Below are 19,867 nucleotides of genomic sequence, written 5' to 3' on the forward strand. Positions count from 1 at the left end.
TATATAAAATGTTACTTCAACTCCCAAGCCTATCTGCGCCTCTATCTGTTCCCATCTATCTCATACCAATCTCCATCCCCCGATAGAATTTCTCCTTCATCCGATTTACAGAGCCTTCACCATACTGCGATCATCAAAAATATCCTTCAACAGCGCCTCCACACAGGCCTCCCTATCAAGCGCTCCCATGGCATACGTCGACTCAAAGGCAAAGATGCTAAGCTGGCCAAAGAACGGCCTAAGAACCTTTGCCACCAACTCATCCTTCCTCTCAAAGCTGACGTCGTCACCGATGCCGCCGATGCCCAGAAGTGGAAGACGGCGCGAGCCATTGTTGCTCGTCGCCATCTGAGCCGCCGTCATGGCATCGTCGTGGCTAGTAACGGCGGTCAGCTGGGCAGACGTCGCACCCAGCTCTTCCGATATTTCATCTACAAGGGCGACGGGCTGATACGTCGCCGACCTATACACGGCCTCGATGGTATCCGTGACGAAGAGCCACTCATGGAGCTGGAAGTCATCCGGAGCAACGCAGATGAGCAGGTCAAGCAGCTTGCAGGCCTGCAATATGGCCGAGCATACGTAGATTTCGGCCGCCGTGCTGTGATCAGGAGCCACGATGGAAGAAATGGCGGAGTGAATCTCGGCGTTGACCACGGGCCACAGCCTGGCGAGGTGGATTGGGCTAACCTTCAGCACCAGCGCCCTGATGACCATGTAGACCTCGGCTCGTGTTGTGGATGATGGAGATGACGTCGAAGTAGCTCCAAATAGCTCGACTACCTTGTCGAAAATGACGGGAATATCCGTGACAAAGGCATCGTCCGCAGAGGCAAGAATCAGCGTGGCGATCCTCCGCAAGTTCAGCTGCGTCTTTCGATCGGCCTCGAGACGGGCAGAGGTGGCGCCCACTCCGAATACTATTCCTGCAGTGGTGGGTGCGCTGATGCGGCCAACTATCTCCGGTATCCTCTCCTTGTCCGTCACGGTCCACTGCCGCAGCAATGGCAGCCAGTCATTCTGAACTAAAGCCAGGTTCATTGCGAAGAATTTGCTATCGTTGAAGGCGTCGCCAACGTCCTTCTTCCACGTTTTTTGGTTGTTCTGCAGCCTTGACAGCTCATGCAGGAGCTTCAAGGTGCTCGAAGAGACAGAATCCGGAAATGTTTTAGAGCGGAATGTTGGACCAATAACATTGGTTGATATTGTTCCTGCGGCGGATAGCACTCGGTCGGGTTCAAGAAGAATTTTGGGCAAGTTTGGAACAACTGATGCGAGAATGGCCATGACATCGTCAGATCTCTCGATAGCGCCAGGAAACGTGCCACGACGTTCCAGCTCGCCTTTAACGAGCTTCGTCCCCGACGTGCCATTAGAAGTTGTTGGTTCAGCAAACGTTGGTCTCGTTGTGAAGAGAGCAGTAAGAAGCCTTAGGAAGAGGTCCTGTAGAAATAAACAGTTAGTCATGGTATATATTCAAGTAATCACAATCAATAGACTTACTCCTAGTTCCCTACGCATCTTTCGCTGCTCGCCAAAATTGGTGTTGTCAACTTTCTCGCCCAAGATGGCAGCAAATTCTAAAAGACTGGGAAGCGTCTGCCGGTGGGGGAAAGGATTGTTCAGAAGGTCCTTGAGGAAAGTAATGCAGTCTTGCCATATCTCATCCATGGCATCGTCATCAAGCGACCTAGCGTACTCGACCAAAAAGACGACCAAATCGGCGTCCTGAAGCGAGATTGTCATTGTTGATTTCCTGGAAGGCTCCAACGCAGCCGGGTTTGTGCGGCTATATATCGAATTAAAAAGCGCTGGCATCGAATGTCTTGGCCTTGCAGCGTCCAAAGCTGCCAAGAAGTTAAACACGGTGGCATGGTCTGCGGCGCTTGTTGAATTCCTCCAAACGTCAATCACAGTCTCCAGACTTTCGAGCGTCTCGGCCGTAAAAAGATGCTCAAGGAGCCTTCTTGCCCGATTCCTCATCCTCAGAGACGTGTAGTTGAAGGAGGCAGACGAGTTTATGTCCTGTGTAGTAGCATCATCTCCCTGTCCCCAAGTCCAGATAGAGAAGCACATGCGCACAGCATCTTGGAAGGCCAGGTGAACAGTCAGGCGGTCGTTGGCTGTAGCACTTCGAGATTGAGGGGCATCCGATTGGAAGACACCCGACACCATGCTCCCAAATATTGACTGAGGCTGGTCGGGACCCTTCAGGGCCAGCGCTTGGGCTTCTTCAGCTAGTAATTGATCATGCGCCTTCGCCAAGACTTGCTCCAAGGCATTCAGGAGATAGATTAAAGTGGATTCCGGTGTTCCAGTCTCACTCTTAACTTCATATGTTTCGTCTTCAAACATGGTTTTCAAGTGCGAGAACGTAACGCCAATTTGCTTGCATAGAGTCTCAACGAGGGGTATCAAAATCTGGAAGATAGACTGAGAATAAAAGGGTAAGCATCTGCTTAGAAATGAGACCCAGTTATCTAGGACAAACTGGCTGCTTGTCGAGCTCAGGCCTGCCTGCAGGCACTTGAGTAGCTGAGGTGGCATTATCATGGGAGGTGGTCTTGTGTCGCCCGCAGAGATGGATAATCGCACCGCATGTAGAGGATCCGCGCTTGAGCGCCGCTTTTCAGCCGTCGATTGCATCGAAAGCTCCGCTGCCACGATTTCTTGTAGCTTGAGAGCGTCGAAGACGACTTCAAGCAAAAGGACTTGTACATAGGGGTCTGAACTTCCAATAGATTTCATCAATCTGTCAATTAGGACGTGGTCGAGATGAAGATCGTATAGAGGGGCGGCGTGGTGGCTTATGAGGAAGTGATGGAGAACAGTGAGTGCGTAACGATGCAGCTGGGAGACCCTGTGGTTGAGGTCATCGCTAGCAGATGCAGAAGCGTCACCAGTGATACAAGCCAAACACACTCTGACAAAATAATCTTGCAGCGTGATATCGTCCTCATCTCCGCCAGCTGGGAAAACGCAAATTAGTAAGAGACAATAAAAGATCTATCAGACCAAGCGTGAAGTACATACTAGATATTTGCACCTGGCCCATAGTATTAAACGAGAGATGCTTGGACACTAGCACTGCTCTTGAAGTTTCTCCGGAGCATTCCAAAACGTGATGGAGGGTCCTCAGGTAATACAAGCAAAGGTCGATATCGTCATCCTCGGTGAAAATGGGGGCTTCGGGCTGAGGCTTTTCGGCTTCAACATTCTTTCCGACATCTCGAAGACAGGGGATCTCTGCGAACTTGACAACAAAGAGTAGAAAAAGCCTATATATAACTCTTAGCAAACCCGACACAGACACAGGGGAGGATCGCAAAATACCTATCAATGCCAACCATGCTGTTGAGCCACGACTTGACAGTCATATACATCTGGGTTCTGTCGTCTAGTAATCCGTCTAGCACGAGGAATAGAGGCCGCGTCAACATGACCTCATAATGGTCAGTCGCACTCAGCTTTTGACCCAGCTTTGCTTCAATTGTAGGGATCTTAGGTCCTCGACGATCGGATGGTGTGTCCTGAAGAGTCTGTGACCAAAGAACACCGAAAGCGCGCCCAATATCTGCACAGCCGCCAGCACTCTGGTCGACCAGGATGCTCGCGAGCGAAGCTTCGACATCGCGGCGAGATAACGAAAGGGCAGCCTGAAGCTGCCACAGACATCGGACCGTTTCCACGTGATACTTAGGCTCGGAGGCAGAGAGATATGACCATGCATGCTGAACCAGTGGATGCACTAGCTCCGAGAGTTCTGAGGTTGAGACTCGCTCGACGTAATGGAGCTGCGCAATCAGGTGCAAGATGGAAGAAAAGTCTGAAAATCTCAGGCGCCGCTTTTGCATCAATTTTGCTTTTAGAGAAGACACCAGGGTTATCTCGTCGAACCGGTAGGTTTTGGGCACTTTTAGTAAGATAAGAAGCAGGACTCTGATATGTAGGCTCAAGGCACACGATGACTCTTGGTCAACCGAGTCATCAACAATGTACCTAATTGCCTTATCCATAATCAGCTCGCCGGTTTCAACTTGAGAGAAAGGCGTTGGTGAAGCGTCCAGATTTCCTTGCCCGTGGATATAAAAATCTTGAATTTCCTTGAGCAAGCCCGTGGTCGACAGAGAGGAAATCCTGTCAGACTCTCCCTTTTCGCCGGCGTTGCCTGCGGTGGATTCAACGAATGCTCGGTCTGGAACCAACTCCAGAAGTGAAACAACGATGCCGAGGATTTGTTCGTTCAACGACGAGTTGCCGCCACGTTGCGAATTGCGTGCCTCTTCTAATAGGGCCAAAGCAGCGAGGCAGGTCAAGGGGGCATGAATTGTAACCATCTCCTCTTCGCGCACGTTGAAATGAGTGATGATGAAAGTGACCAACGACAGCTTATCACTTCGCTCTTCGCTACTCAAGTTTCCTGGTCTAATAGCTTGACCCAAGAGTTCAACAAGCTCACCATAGATGAGACCACTTTCAATGCCATCGAAAAACACGCTTGCGCTCCGCAGCACCTCCGTGAATTCTGCCTTGGCCGGACTCTGTTTTTGAAATTGCCGTACACTTTCTACTACAGGAAGAAAGATGTCCGGAATCACAAGTCCACCAACCTCCCATCTGTCCATTAAAGAGAGACATATTCGATATGGGCGAGTTCGTTCGGCGACTCCCCTGTGAGTCGTATCCTTGATCATTTCGAGAAGAGATTTTGTAAGCGACTGCAGCCCAAAGTGTTCGAAGTAGCTTGTCCGAGAGGAGAGCAAAGCTTGTTGGCCGTCTGCCGCGCTGCTGTGCAACTCTGGATTTTGTTCTCCTTCGTTACCCGTCAGCTCGGGACCAAGAAGCCATGCCCATAGTCGACGGTTCAAGCTCATGTCTCGTCGGGTGACTACTCCAACCGCCGCTTTCAGGAGAAGTTCCAGATCACCAGGCTTAACAAGAGACTGCAGCACTTTAGAATTAAGGGGAAGATGAGACACAAGCAAATCGAGAAAGCCACGCTGGATTAACAGCTGTTCATCAGAGAGTCCACTGGCAAAACATCTCACAAGCAAACCAGGCTCTGGGGTGGTAACGATGGCAGCAATGTCACTATTGAAGCTGCTCTCCGCATTGTTTTGGCCGTTCTTCTCACTAGACGTGCCAGCAGGGGCATCAGAACCCAACACGGGCAGATTGCGTATCAAGTAAGCAAGAGCACCAGCACGGCGGCTGTGGCTTGTAACGGAGGCCAAGAAGAAGCATTGCCAAAAGAAGTCGTCGCCTGAGGCATGTTGCTCGGTAAGGGCGACGCTGTCTGCTGGACGAATGGCTTCCTTGAAGCTCCCAACCAGCCGGAGCGTTCGATCGAAGTCTTCGCTGGTCTCGTCTTCTAGCCCTGGTAGCAATGCCAGTATGATAGATTTCATAGCTGGTCTCAAGGACCTAGAGTCAACACCTGTGAAGTGACGCTCCAGGATGTCGAGATATGGCGAGCGAACAGAGAGGGACGCAAAAGAGAGGGTAGGCGCCAAGCCTGGAAGATATAAGGGGAGATCTCGGGACAGTCCATCTTTTCCAATTGTTTCAAATACGTAATTATACACTTCGAGAGCTTTTTGGTGTACACCTGACGGTAGAGACGGGTTTAAGCATTGCGACAGACGTTTCGCGACGGTAATCTTGGCGGGGATGACGGAGACGGCAGGCGGCCGGGCTTGCAAGCTCTATATCAGACATGTCAGTGTATTGTGTCGCGAATCAAGATGGTTGCCTAATGGCTGACCTTGAGCAGTCTGTTGAGGAAGGATATATAGTCGGCCCATTCCTCCAACGCCGTCTCGAACAGCAATAACGCCTTATCGACTCCGGCAGCATATCTGCGGTACGCCTTGTCCTTTATAGGGGCGTCCTCTAGACTACCAAGTCAGTGACACGGTCGACAAAAGCTTCCCACAAGGCTTCCTACCCACCTCCGCCGAGCTGGTTCCTCCATTGCCGTGGAATGGGCGAGTCTCGCCCCGAGCTCTCTGGCGACCCGGATCGCACACCAGGACCCAGTTCAAGCGCCATTATGACAGGCTAATTGGTTCATGGGTGAGATGAATAACAGCAGCAATTGGAAGCCAAGAAGCGAGGCGCATAGCTGCAAGGAACAGCTGTGGATACAATGTAGTTCGCAAGATGGCTTCAGTCTATTCGCCAGATGAAGCCGTCCAGAAGGCTACGTTTCAGTGCTTGCGCCCAAAGCTAAGGTTCCAGGTACAAGGGACATGTGCCGACATACGTAGCCAACCCCACTATAGGTGCTTGATTGGAGCGCTGGCTGACGCAAGGCTGCCAACTGGTTCAGTGTTAGGAGGTACCTGTAGAGACGCGCTGCACAGGGCCTGGTCGCCAAGTACCCGCTACGCACGGCAGCCAGGTCAGGCAACGGCATCATTAAAAGGGCTCCGATACGGCCCTGGGTGCTTCGCTTCTGCCTCCTGCATTCCCTCGATACTTGATGCTCCCGCCATTGTCGCCGCTCCCAGCACGCAATGGCATGATGGATAGAACCGCTGTGCCGCTAGCATCAGGATCGCGCAACACTCCAGCCCTTGGGTGATCGCCTGCTTCAGCCTTCCTTGAGATGCAACAGGGCTGCGAGTCAAGATGGGACAGGAGAACGATTCCTCCCACGAGGAGCAACCCCCTCCGCTCCCGCCTCGGCCGGCCGCAAGCAGCTCAGTCGACCCGAAAGCCCTCCAGGCCCAGGCGACAACTGCCATAACTCCACTAGACATTCAGACATTGTCCTTCCCCGACGGAACTCGAGGAACATTCTCCACGCCAACCACTCGGTCCGCATCGACTCCGACAGGTAGCGGTTACACGTCTCCCAATCGCCGGCCAAGCAGCTCGGGCATCGACGGAGATGATGCCGCCAGCATCATGAGCTTTGCGCCAACGATGCGCCCAGCTGGAGACATTGCTAGCTTGCTGACGTCGTCCCTCAGCAAGAAGAGCGCCGCCTGGAACCTGCTCAAGTCGCAGGCTGCAAACGTCCAGCCGTTTGAGAAGCATCAGCGAGGCGCACAAGATCGACTTGCCGACTTTGAAAAGGAGTTTGCCGCGCTCCCCGACGAATCAAACGAGTTCTTCAAAGACGACGAGAGGCTAGCCATTTGGCGGTCGAAACTGAAACAGTACATGATCCTGTCGTCCGCTGGCAAACCCATTTGGAGCCGACATGGAGACCTCAATCTCATAAACTCCTCGATCGGAGTCGTGCAAACCATCATCTCCTTCTATGAAGGATCCAAGAACCCACTGCAAGGCTTCACGGCTGGCAACACCCGATTCGTGGTGTTGACCCAAGGACCGCTATACTTCGTGGCCATCAGCAAGCTTGGAGAGAGCGATTCGCAACTACGAGTGCAACTTGAAGCCTTGTACATGCAGATTCTATCAACATTAACTCTACCTTCCCTGACCAACATATTCGCGAATCGACCGTCCACCGATTTGCGCAAACCTTTGCAAGGGACCGAGGCTTTGCTATCATCACTAGCGGATAGCTTCACGAAAGGTTCGCCTTCGGCATTGCTAAGCTCGTTGGAGTGCTTGAAGCTGCGAAAGTCTCAGCGGCACACGATCAACAATACGTTTCTAAAGTCAAGGGCTGACAAGCTGCTATATGGGCTCATCGTGGCGGGGGGCAAGCTTGTCAGCGTTATTCGGCCACGGCGCCATTCCCTCCACCCTAGCGACCTCCAGCTCATCTTCAACATGCTCTTCGAGTCGGAGGGCATCAAGGCCGGGGGCGGCGAAAATTGGATCCCGTTGTGTCTCCCGGCCTTCAACAACAAGGGCTATCTATACATGTATGTCAGCTTCTTTGAAGGGGTGTCGGGCGAGCAAGCGACGGCACCGGCCGCGGCCGTGGGGCAGCCGGTTGATGAGGAGATTGCTATGATCCTTATCAGCGCAGATAGAGAGGCCTTTTTCAGTCTCAAACAAATGCGAGACGACGTTGCGCAGCAGCTGGCGAAGAATGGCAGTCTCGCCATCATTAGAGACGCCGCTCGTGCCGGTCGCCCCAGCATGGGACAAATCGCGCCGGGAAGCCCAATATGCCATTTCTTGTTTAAGTCGCGAGCGAATGTGCAATTTTGCATGTCGGCGCTAGAGCCTGCCTTTGGACATTTAGTAAAGAGAAGACGGCTTATGACGGTGTATCACGAGCTACATGCCTCGACCCACGCAAAGAATGCGCACCTTAAGATTTTGCAATGTGTGAGCGACGACGCAACATCGCTGGCTTGGCTCACTCCAACTTTTGAACTCTACTGCATTGGCGGACCCAATCTATCAAGGGCAGCAATGGCGCAGGGTGCCAATAAGATTATGCAATGGATAAAGAGAGAGGAGCAACGATTGTTCATCATTGGTGGCGGTGTATTTTGATGTCTTTTTAAAATTCATAAATCATTATCATACAGATTGCTTTTTTAGCAAGCCCAAATGCAGTCCCCGCTGCCTTAGATTCCTGTCGGTGGTAAATATCAGTGAAGATTGTAACTTCTTATTCTTTTTTTTCTCCATTTGTTTTCTTTTGATCCATTTCCCGAAGCTGTATACATTTTGTTGTCGATGTGTGCCACTAATTGAGTTTTTTTCATTCTTCTTCTTTCATTCCGGTTTCCCTTTCACACTGGTTTGGGGATTTCGGCCACGGTGATGATGGTAGGGGGTTGAATGTGAGTATTGCGCTTGCCGAAGGTTGTCTCTACCGGCATGCTACTAATTCTCCTAGAGCTCCTCGATGAAGGTGCTCGCGCATCGGCGAAGCCATCACCCAGGCGAGGTGGGCGCTGTCGTTTGATGGTCAGGGATCGCTTGGCCCACTGCAGAACTTTGTCGTTGACGCTTGGTCGTCGCTTGGGCGGCACCCAACTATCGTCGTAGCTCCGTTGAGGCGGCGGTGCAATCTTGTTTTTGCTCTCGTCATAATAGGACGTCTTTGGGGGTGGTAGCGGATCCAGGAAAGACTCGGAGAACGGGGCGTCGAAATCCTCGCGGAAACGAGGGCTTCGCATAGGACTGCGCGTCTGGTATTGGATGTCCGACTGGCTCATGGAAGGCATCTGAAGGTGGAAGTCTGGTTTGCGGAGAGCCATGATGGTGGTATATAGGATAGGTACGAAGTATAATAAGACTGGTTGGTTGTATCAAAGGAATGTGTGTTGCAAGAGTGCGTGTCAAAAGAGTGTGTGGATGATGAGAGGTTTGAAAATTGCGGGAAATAAAATCAGGTCATTGATGTAGACGGCATATATAAGAGAGCTGCAGCAGGTATGTTGTTGGCCACTGCAAGCAGAGAGGGCTCATGGATTTAATATTGATGGATTGATTGACGACGAGCTCTCTCTGAAGCTAATCTCCCCAGAAACGTGTTTACCGCCGGCAATTTGGAATGAAAGTAAAAAATCGACGGTTGACGAAATGAAGAAACTCTCTTTTGTGTCTTTCGGAAGAGCGGAAGAAAAGGGAAAAGCAGGGCGAATGAGATTTAAAAATAAAACAAAGAAAATAATAAAAAAGTGCACGCTGCAGGTGCTCCGTACAGTACCTGTACGAGTACCTACATGCATGACTCCCTCCGCCAGTGTCCCAACGCGTAGCCGAGAGCTACCAGCAGAGGATCAATGGGACACGCAGAGCATTGCCGCATGTCATTATCCACAAATTGCCCACAATGCCCCTGACTAGAGCATGTCGCCCTGGCAGAGTTGCGGGGATCCAGCCAGTCAAGATCCGGAGACGGGCTCTGTGGCCCCTCATCAGGGGCTTTTGGGGCGCTAGGGTTCAGACCCGGCAGCGGCCGGCAGGCTGTCTGGCGCAGGGCATCTGATCGCTAACTGGATGCTGTGGCTGCTGGATGTTACAGACTTGTGATGCCGAGGGAAAGTCTAATAGATGCTGTGCAGCACGTAGTTGGAGCTAATACGGTTGATCATCCATCACGCGGGTCTTTTTGCTATTGATAGGTCGGGTATTGTTGATTGTATTGCCACTGATTGCCCTTATCAATGAGATCATGGTCGACAAGCAGCATCTTGCTTTCTCCCCATCGGTACTTGTGCTATCATTTCCAGGTAATCTCCGATCGTATTCTAGAACAGCTGTCTCGGGCCAGTGCCGCCGCTCTAGAGAGGAAGAGACACTATTACTCCGTCCTCTAGTCCAAGAATTGCTCCTTCGTACTCGTACTACGCGTATGGACGGGTGAAAGATCGGGGGAGCCTTGACAGCGGGGGCACGTGAGCCGTCTGCGATGGGAAATCATTTCGCCAAAGTGCCCCCATAAACGACAAAACAGAATCACCTGTCATACGTATGATTAAAATGCACGTCCAGGTGCAGTGCAGCCGGGGTCTTTTGGGATGGAAGCGGTAGGAAGCCAACCGAAGAGGCCCGGTCATTTCCAGCAGACAGAGTTCAGCTACGTCTCAAATGAATGCAGGGCGAGCCTGGCAATTGGCCGAGATGGCCTCTCCGACGTCACCTCTGGCTGGCTTTCCTGCCGGGTTCCTGGATCCGCGGTTGCGGACATGCTAGTGCAGGTGATATCGTGAAAGCGATATGATGCAGCTCGTCGAGAGGGCTACACGTGCTTGCTTGGTGGTGTCCAGTTAGTTGCGCTGTTGGGCTAGCATGATTAGAGTTTACACGGGCCAAACTGTGAGGCATCCATGGGTGATGAAATCCATGCCTTATCAAGCTTACTGGCCCGCGATGTGGCGTGTTGAGTCGCTGGAGGGTTGCACGATAAGAGCAAAGTTTGGCGGCCCTGTTCTCCAAGACATGCAGTGCTGATCTTGGAGGCTTGGAGGCATTCTCCTGGGGCAACGCCAGCACCTTTCTGCTCCATGGTGGCCTTTGTGGAAATGGCACGAGCTGATGGAGGTCACACCTGCGATTTGGGAATAAAGCCGTCAAGCATCTTTTCAGAGTTGATTGTGGACATTTGAATAATATGCAGGCAACTTACATGCAGGTGAACAATCAGGTGGATGTACTCCGTACCGCGCCTGGAATCTCAGGTAGGGTGTGCCCAGGGCCTTTTTCTTGTCGCAGCTCACTTTCTTCAAAGAAAACACTGTTCTTCCACATTTCGATAAAAAAACTGAAAAGGCATCATCATCTTAGGATCTCCTATCTTTGTCTCTACAGCTCTCCCTATACCTTCAATAGCATCTGGGCCAATGCCAATAGCTACCTAGGTAGTACCTCCTTACCTACCAAAGTAGTAGTGTCTGTAGCTGAATTTAAAGTCTCCAAGGCATCACCTACCTCTCGTGGCTCCATCTGCTACAGGTACTACTACCAGGTAATCTACCAGTAACGGTGCCAAACTGTATTATCGATAGGTACATGTGCCTTAGTAGGTATCCTACCCAACAGGCAGTTCAGTCGCCGTTAGCCATACACATCGCGACTTCCTCTTCTGCTCCCATCCAGAATCGCTTAATGCCTCCATCCACAGACGAACCTTCCATTCTTCATCATGCCTTTTTCGCTAAAATCCCGAAGGCTGCGTACCTCTCGTCTCCTCCTCTTTCGCCACGCTTCATCTCTCAGGATGATGCCTGTGCCAAGCTGCCGGCCGTCTGCGATTTCTTGGAGTTGGTTTATGGTCCTCGAGCTCTGAATGTTTTTGATCCTCCGGTGTCGATCCGCCGTCTTTGGTTTTTCCGTTTCTTGATCTGAATCCTGAGCCCTTTCCTGGTATTTTAATCTGTATGATATCTCCCTTGTTCACCTAGCTCTGGCCAGGAATTGATGCGTTTCCATGGACGCTGCTCGGCTACGCCAGAGATCTGCCAGTCATAGCTCGCTGCGCAGCCAGTATCGATATCAAAGCAGAATGATCAACTACACCAATCCGCGTCCACCAGCTCAGAGACACCCGCTGCGCAGTGTCAACGAAAATGTCGCTCTTCTACGCTCCCCGGATCCCCTGGAGAGCATGCTAAAGACCACAACCGAAACCGGTGATATCGGTATCTTTTCCATCGGGCCACACTCTTCATCAGCATCGTTTGCTCGTCCCAAGAGATCCAGGTCACATCCAAGGGAAACAATTCTACCGCTCCCGGCACGCTCCTCTGCATATGATGAAGGCTATTACTGCCACCCAGATGGCCATAAGAGGCTGCGGTCATATCGCGATACTACATCTGAAATCATCTCCCTCTATGGCTCCGAAAGCCAGAAAACGTTAGTATCGTCGGTCTCCCCGACGAGCATTGACGATGATCCTAGGTCATACTCCATGACCACAACAACCAGCTCAAAACAAATTCCATCTCAAAAGTCTACTGGTACATTACAGAGCCAGTCGAGCGGAAGTGGCTTCCAGCGCCCGAGATCTCCCTTTCCGTATCCAACTCGACTGAAGCGTCCAGGGGTTCGTCCAGCCTCTCCGGCTCTCAGGGAGAATGGGGATATCGACTACAGTAGAATGGTTGAGCTTGATCGGTTTTCCCAAGTATGTGTTCAAATTTAAATCTCTGCTCAAGCCATCTCATTACTGACTTATTCATAGAGAACTATTCACGGGTCGTACAAGCCTACTTATGCACATGGGCCTCGACGGCCCCTCCCAATGGCTTTTCGTCCCGATGTAAATAGGTCAACATCTTCTCTACCATCGAGAACAGCGCCCTCGCCGTATCTTTACGCACCAGTGCCTTGCCAAGTCAGAGGTCCCAATTCTTCCGTGCCTTGGGGGATGTCCAGGCAGCCGAATCGACACCAGCGAGGCTCCACTGACCAGAGTACTCGCTCGGCCAGTCTAACTTCCATTGTCGAAATGTATGATAGGCCAATGACTTCAAATTCGAATTGTGCGCCTCCCCTCCAATCACCTGGCTCTTTCTACTACGACTACAGTGAACAATTTGAGGACCAGTCACCTTGGGACATGGATATGGACATACCGCTACATCCCATTCCGCAAAGGGTTGAGAATATTCGCCGCTCACTGCTGCTAATGGACAATATCCAAGGCAGCTTTGAAGCGGACGGTAACTATCCAGACTCAATAAAATCCAATGCGAAAGAGGATGGAAAGGCTTATATAGAGGCTTTCCAGTTGTCAGATGCCGTAAATGGCAACTCTGAAGGCACTGGATCCAAGCAGTCAACTTCTGATGACGAAGATGGTGCCATGGAAAGGCAATCTACTGCCGAGCCAGGTCCAAAGGAGACCCCTTTGATAACCATTTCCGATGAAGAACAGGACCCGCCTCCAATTCTCTCGAATCGAGTGTCAACGGATATAGAGGCAGATGCAATTGATATGCTTTCAATGACGAGCGGTTCGACTTCTTTGGGGCCAAACTCCCCTTTAGAAACTCCTTCAAAAATATTGGAAACCAACTTTAATGTAGCGAGTGAATGTCGGAGTCGACGGTCATCTCAAGTTAGCCTTTCGAAGCTGAGATATTCGTTAGACCCTGCACTGTCCGAATTTGCCTCAGTTTTGTCATCCTTTGACCGTTTGGTAAGGATTCCGGCCACAAAAGACTGCGAGGTACAGTCCATCAGCGGAGGGCGTCATGATACCTATGCGTACCAGCAAGAAGACGTACACCCGGTTAACCTGAAATGCTTGAATCGGCGGCCATCGCCACCATCGTCAGACCCGGTTGGCGAAGGAGATGGCGAATATCTAAAATGTCATCGCAGGAATGTCGCGGCCATGCGAATAAGCATAACTGGTATCGTCCCAGACGAGGTATTGAATCATACACCCGAGCGTCACAACAACTTCTCGATTCTCTCACCAGAACCCATCTCACCTGTACGTGAGCTGAGAGTCAAGGAAAGCATACCACAGTTGATGAAAGCCTTGCCCCCGCTACCAAGAGAAGCTGAGAAGCTTTCGGGCTATGGTACCGCGGGTATACCAACGATAAATGTTTATCAGGGGCATGGCCCCTTGATTTCGGGCAAAGATTGTCCTTCAGGAATGAGGCGGCCGTTGGAACCAAAACAAACTTCTTCATCGCCCGCAATATCACGACATTCACAGGATTTTCAGCCAAAGTTCAAACTTAGAGCTCGGGCACCATCATCATCACCCGGAAAGTCGGGTGATGTGGCGTGCAAGGTTGCAACTCACAGGCCGACGTATAACGGCATCTACGATTACGAGTATATTCAAGCAGTGCGGCCAAAGCTCAAGCTCAAATTACCGCGCAACCAAGTTCGACCTGGCCAGACTGGGCTTTCCCCATACAACAATCGGCTGAAGCAATGCAACTCGCTTGCAGAGTTGACACCTCGTCTTCAGAATGATACGGCGGATGAACATATTGGAGTTGACATGGGCGGCAAGAAACAAGTATCGAGCTTCGATTCACTGAATGGGAACACGGCGGCAATAGAGGAAAATTCTATTCGTTTTGAGCCGTCACCCCAGCCGTCTGATCAGTTTAATATCCCTTATCCACCATCACCGCCCAAGGTGGAGGCACAATCAAGCCCTACCGCTGCATCCATAAAGGGAGAAGAATTGGTTGAGATACGTGGCAGTTGTGTTGATAATAATCCAAACAGGCCTCGTGGGTTGCGAGGCAAGTTTTCGGTACTTCGGTTGAGATTTACTAGCCCGCAAAGATATACTAGCACATCAAAGGAGACCTTGGCCGTGCCTTGTACGGATGAAAAAGCCTTGTGCGTTCCGATCACAGCAGCTAATAAACACACAGATGACTCTCGGGGGGTAGGAGTCAGCAGTACAAATCAGTCATCTCCTGTTGAAGCAGAGAAGGTGGGATGGCGTGTCAAGCGGTGGGCACGAGATGCCAAAAAGGCTGTTCGACTGTATGTGAAGAGAACTTTGGAGCGGTCCCCCAAAGTGAGTGTGAGCGCCTGATTCACAGAGTATTGGTTGGTTTGCAATTTGGCTTGAGTTCTGGATGAGGAGCCTCATAACGACAACTGTCGTGTTTTGAACATGGCGAGCAGCATCATATTATAAGTGTTTTGATGGGGATAACGGATGCATCCTAAAGAAGAGAAGCTATGTGGCATAATGAGAGGGCTTTGTGGAATATACACTAGTGTGTAGAATGCTTAAACCAAGTATGCCTGAGACGTTTAAGTCAATGACACATCTCTTTATCTAACTTGATCGCTGTGCGTCCCCGAGGCCTTTTGCTCCCACTTTTTAATTACATGCCTATTCATGTGACAGTAAGTGTTAGCCTTTCATTTGCTTAAAATCGGCGGGCTTTCGTACTGTGGTTGAGACGGAGGCGCAACTCCGTCCCCATCACGGGTGGGTATATAAGCTAAGTATGGGATCTACCTACTAACGTAGATAGCCAGCATTTTGGGGGAGAATAGCTGCCAATATTTGAATGGAAGATATACGTGACGAGTTATAGTATTTGTAGATGGGTATGTATGTATATGTATCATCTGCACTCCTTCCTTCTGTTGGAGTTGCGAGAATCTTCTTACAATATCCGTACAATATTCATAACGATGAACGCCTCTATCGTAACTGGGCAACAGGCCCGACAGGCTTCACGAAATAACAAGACACACTCGGCATCGACTTCAGGTTTAGCACCTGGGTATTTACAGGCCAATCTCATCATTCTGCCATCACGCTATGCGAATGACTTCCGTAACCTTTGTGCGCGGAATCCGGTCCCGTGTCCTCTGATTGCCGAGTCTGCAAACAAGGGATGCGACAACGCCGTAGTTTCCCATATCGACAATCTCCGAGGCGATGAGATTCTCGGAGAATGGTGCGATCTAAGGCGAGATGCGCCCCATTACATGGTATACAAGGACTCGAAGCTTGAAAAGAGCCACTGCGACGATGTCGTGGCTGAGTGGACGGACGACCACGTTGCGTTTCTGATTGGTTGCTCGTATTCTTTTGAAACAGCACTGGCAACTGCAGGACTCCCACCGAGACAGCTTTTGCTAGGGAGAAATGTGCCGATGTACAGGACGAAGTTGCGGTTGTGTCCGTCAGGGGTGTTTCAGGGCGGGACGTATGTGGTGTCGATGAGGCCATACAAGAGGCGGGATGTCGATAAGGTTAGGGATATCACGAGGAGGTTTGGGGCTACGCACGGGGAGCCGTTGGATTGGGGATGGGAGGCAGTGGAGAGGCTTGGGATTAAGGATATTGATAGGCCGGAATGGGGGGATGCGCCTTTGGATGGAGATGGGAAGAAGGCGTTTGGGGAGATGAGGGGGCAGATCAAATCCAGAGATGAAGATGGTGAATTTAAAGAAGATGAAGACGAAGGAGATGAGGAGATTCCAGTGTTTTGGGGATGCGGAGTGACGCCTCAGGAGGCGGTGATGAGGGCTGGGCTGGAGGGAGTGGTGATGGCACATGCGCCGGGACACATGCTGGTGCTGGATGCACGAGACGAAGATCTCGCAAGGTGATTTGATATAGCAAGGTGTCTATGATTAATGTTTGGATCTTGATTGAGTCAGCTTTTCTGTTGTCTTCAGCTTGATGGCGTGAATGCTGATGATATTAGGGGAAGATGAATGGCCTCTTTATCAGCTGCATTGCGTATAGAATGAATTTAATGTTAATATTTGAGAATCACAACTGCATAAAAAGAATGATGATGAATATATTTTGTTGTCTTAATGGAACATGACTGGAGAGGGCAACCCGAGTTGGGCACATGAGGCGATTCCCCGGCTTTTAGGCGGCGTAGCATCGGAGGCGCCGACCAACTGGAACCCGTTCCGGTCTGCCTCCGGGCTGCTTTTATACTGCAAGATTAGCTGCGAAGCCTCATCTCCGCAGTCACCATGCTTCCAACTTTCCGCATCTCAACTCATAACGCCACATCTAATCCAATTGACCCGACGATATTAAACTCTTCACATTCCCCCGTAATTGTGTGGCAGGCTCAGAGCAGCGATGGAGGAGCCCCTCTTGGGAGACTCCATCAGGACATCGTAAGTTGCCTCACCTGATGATGCTGAGCTTCTGCTAATGAGACTACGCTTTCAGCTGTGAACGATGTCGTCGTCGCAAGGTTCGCCGTGGGCTTATTCTCTGAAACCACGTACTCTGGCTCGTGCTGAGGCTGACGTTCATAATCCCGCATCCGTAGATCAAATGCGATCGGAAGCGCCCGTGCTCCAAATGTGCCAAGGCGGGTACTGAGTGTGTCCTCCAAGGCCTCGGAGAAAAGCAGCGGTAAGGCGGAGATTTCGCAGAGGGCTGACCTGACTCTATTGGCTGACGACAACACCGAGCAGGCCGGTCTCAAAGAGCTATGTCCAGGCTCTAGAGGGCCAGATAGCCGCGCTGGAGAGAGTCATTCACAAGCTTGCCCTGGCAGATGACGAGGAGCGGGCTCAGATCATCTCGGAGATGTCGCTGACCTCGGGGGCTCCCGATGGAGCTTTGGCGGAAGGCGGGCAAGCAGACGTCAAGACGGACCCGAGCGTTGCTGCTGCTCGAGTCAAGTCCGGTCAGCTCAGGCGACTGAGAGGAGGCAACGCGGCACAGTTCTTTGGAGGAACAAGCTTGCTCCAGATACACTTTTCCCAGAAGTCTTCGTCTCCAGGCCCGGTGAATGCCATAGGAATGGAGTCCCTGGCCATTTCATCAGATTCTCAACCTTACAACAACAACAACAATAACGCCAATCTGGACCTGGGTGACCTGTATGGCGACTTGGACGACTTCAGTCCCATGAATGCATCCTTTCAGTACGAGCCTCACCATGAGACTTCGCAGAAGATGATGTCGACATTTTTCCAAGAGGTCTACCCGTACAACATGGTTGTGTATCGCGAGTATTTCCTGAGAGACTATGATGTTGGGTCGGGAAAATATTACTCAGACGTGTTGCTTTATGCCATCTGTGCTCTGGGAGCGCTGCAATACGACGACATGCTCAACCTCTCCGACATCTTCTCAGGCCAGGCCCAGAACATGCTTTACCCTACCCTTGATAGCCCTGACCTCACCACCCTTCAAGCTCTCGTTCTACTTGGATACCGTGAGATTGCCGTGGGACGGGCATCCAAGGGCTGGCTGTTTTGTGGCATGGCTTTTCGCCTCGCGCACGAAATGGGCCTTCATCTTGATCCCACCAACTGGGATGGATCTACGTCCGAGACAAGTGGTGATAGGGAAATCCAGCGCAGAGTCTACTGGGCAGTATTTACAGCTGATAAGCAGCTCAGCCTCTATTTCGGGAGACCTCCGGCTCTGTACCCCGGCGAGTCGGATGTGCGGAATACCATCCGGCTCCAATATCCCCCGGGTTGGCAAGGCCTTCTAGAGACATACATTTGCAAAGGAGCATCTGCAAACGAATGGGACAATGGTGTAGCGCTCGTGGGCTCGTTCATCTACCGGGCTGAACTGGCCAAGATCATCCACCTCATCATCACTGACTTGTTCGAGAACCGAAGAGGAGGCGCAGATCCCACCATTATTGCAACTAAGACGCGAAGGATCCATGTGCTGTTGACCAAGTGGCTTGCATGTCTCCCCAGTTCCCTACACTGGAACCAGTGGACGGTTGGCCAGGTGCCTCCGTATGTTTTACATCTGCAGTGAGTTGAACCCGTTGATTACAGACCCCCCCCCCCCCCCCCCTTTCCCATCCGTTGCACATCTCCAGTATATGCATGTATAGTACGTTCATTAATGGCTGATTTACGAACATCAATAGCATGATGTTTCATACCATCATGATCATCCTCCACCGCCCGCCGTCGCACGTATTCGAGAACCCAGGGGTTGCCGAGGGTGAAGACGTGGAAATTTGCTACGAATCTCTGCAGGCGATTCTACGTCTAATGCGAAGCTACTCTCGCTATTACCGCTACCGGTCACTGCCCCTGGACTTTGTGCACACGCTCTCTACAGCCGCAAGCACGGTCATGATGAAGCGCTTCCTCCAAAAGGCGTCGTGGAGCGATCCGGACATTGAACGTGCGCTGTCACTCATCATGCAGGCCATGGACGAGATTCAGAACACCTGGCCTTGCGTGCGGGAGATTCGGGATGTGCTCCTCCAGGCGCAGCAGACGCAGACGGCGATGCCACCTGAAGATCCTCTCAATGCGCCAGACCTGATGAATGGGCTGCAGGTGAACAACGATAATTTCCTGGCGAATTTAGGAGACGACATCGGCACACTTATTACGGACGAGTTCTTGAGTGCCCAGCTGCCCATCATGGGACCTGGACTTGAGCCGTTTGATTTCAATCAGATGCCGGGGCCCTCTTGAACGAGCCTGCGCCACGCTATTTCCAGTTCCCAGTTCCCAGTTGCCATCGCGATGCCGCTTCGAGTGAAGTGCCGAGGGTGTAACAGTAATCTTCTTAGCATACCAATGGTATGATTTGTGGGAAGAGCTGTTCCGAAGCAGGGAGCTTATCTCTTTGCTTTACCTCCATCGGATACTTTTAGGTAATGCCGACTAAGCCGGTGAAGGGACTGGAGGGATCAGATTAAGGATGATGGCCAGAGCGTTGGCTGCCGGATGGACACCAGGATGCTACGATGCGGAGCCTTGTACTCCGTAGATCTGAGGGATGATTCACCGCCACGTCTGCTAGATCAGAATGAGGGCGAGAGTGGAATTGGGCCGTCAAAATCCTTTGGGGCCCAGACATAATCCATCCGAAGCACAGATGGAGATGGCCGGCGTTTGCGCAGCTCGTTCCCCCAGGGCCGTGCGGAATGGAAATGCGCTGGGTGGCTTGCTTCAGGCGTTTTCAGATGCTGCAGGGGTGGCCTTGGACATGGAATACTGTACACGAATGAATAGGAATAGGAATAAACAGCCCATCCAAGATGAGATGCGGAGTACATCC

The 19,867-nt window shown here is 51.4% G+C and overlaps 6 protein-coding genes across 6 annotated transcripts; 4 read left to right on the forward strand and 2 right to left on the reverse strand.

Moving 5' to 3' along the window:
* Positions 1-105: 105 nt before the first annotated feature.
* TRIVIDRAFT_38233 (uncharacterized protein) lies at positions 106-6,051 on the reverse strand (the record flags this gene model as incomplete). The annotated part of the gene is made up of 6 exons (XM_014094421.1): positions 106-1,443; positions 1,504-2,969; positions 3,034-3,278; positions 3,334-5,705; positions 5,765-5,892; positions 5,952-6,051. 6 exons carry the CDS (start codon positions 6,049-6,051, stop codon positions 106-108), a joined length of 5,649 nt encoding a protein of 1,882 aa, XP_013949896.1.
* Positions 6,052-6,482: 431 nt separating this feature from the next.
* TRIVIDRAFT_175391 (uncharacterized protein) lies at positions 6,483-8,473 on the forward strand (the record flags this gene model as incomplete). The annotated part of the gene is made up of 1 exon (XM_014094422.1): positions 6,483-8,473. One exon carries the CDS (start codon positions 6,634-6,636, stop codon positions 8,425-8,427), a length of 1,794 nt encoding a protein of 597 aa, XP_013949897.1.
* A 196-nt stretch (positions 8,474-8,669) lies between these two features.
* TRIVIDRAFT_64407 (uncharacterized protein) lies at positions 8,670-9,140 on the reverse strand (the record flags this gene model as incomplete). Its single annotated transcript, XM_014094423.1, has 1 exon — positions 8,670-9,140. The coding sequence occupies one exon, from the start codon at positions 9,138-9,140 to the stop codon at positions 8,670-8,672; it is 471 nt and encodes a 156-aa protein (XP_013949898.1).
* A 2,675-nt stretch (positions 9,141-11,815) lies between these two features.
* TRIVIDRAFT_228732 (uncharacterized protein) lies at positions 11,816-14,908 on the forward strand (the record flags this gene model as incomplete). Its single annotated transcript, XM_014094424.1, has 3 exons — positions 11,816-12,514; positions 12,572-14,687; positions 14,742-14,908. The coding sequence occupies 3 exons, from the start codon at positions 11,816-11,818 to the stop codon at positions 14,906-14,908; spliced, it is 2,982 nt and encodes a 993-aa protein (XP_013949899.1).
* Positions 14,909-15,522: 614 nt separating this feature from the next.
* Positions 15,523-16,449, forward strand: TRIVIDRAFT_38293 (uncharacterized protein; the record flags this gene model as incomplete). The annotated part of the gene is made up of 1 exon (XM_014094425.1): positions 15,523-16,449. The coding sequence occupies one exon, from the start codon at positions 15,523-15,525 to the stop codon at positions 16,447-16,449; it is 927 nt and encodes a 308-aa protein (XP_013949900.1).
* Positions 16,450-16,830: 381 nt separating this feature from the next.
* Positions 16,831-19,278, forward strand: TRIVIDRAFT_164741 (uncharacterized protein; the record flags this gene model as incomplete). The annotated part of the gene is made up of 5 exons (XM_014094426.1): positions 16,831-16,980; positions 17,139-17,224; positions 17,284-17,491; positions 17,771-18,597; positions 18,717-19,278. 5 exons carry the CDS (start codon positions 16,831-16,833, stop codon positions 19,276-19,278), a joined length of 1,833 nt encoding a protein of 610 aa, XP_013949901.1.
* Between the last annotated feature and the right edge of the window lie 589 nt (positions 19,279-19,867).

The sequence above is a fragment of the Trichoderma virens genome (genome assembly GCF_000170995.1).
Source record: "Trichoderma virens Gv29-8 chromosome Unknown TRIVIscaffold_92, whole genome shotgun sequence".
Lineage (NCBI taxonomy): Eukaryota > Fungi > Ascomycota > Sordariomycetes > Hypocreales > Hypocreaceae > Trichoderma > Trichoderma virens.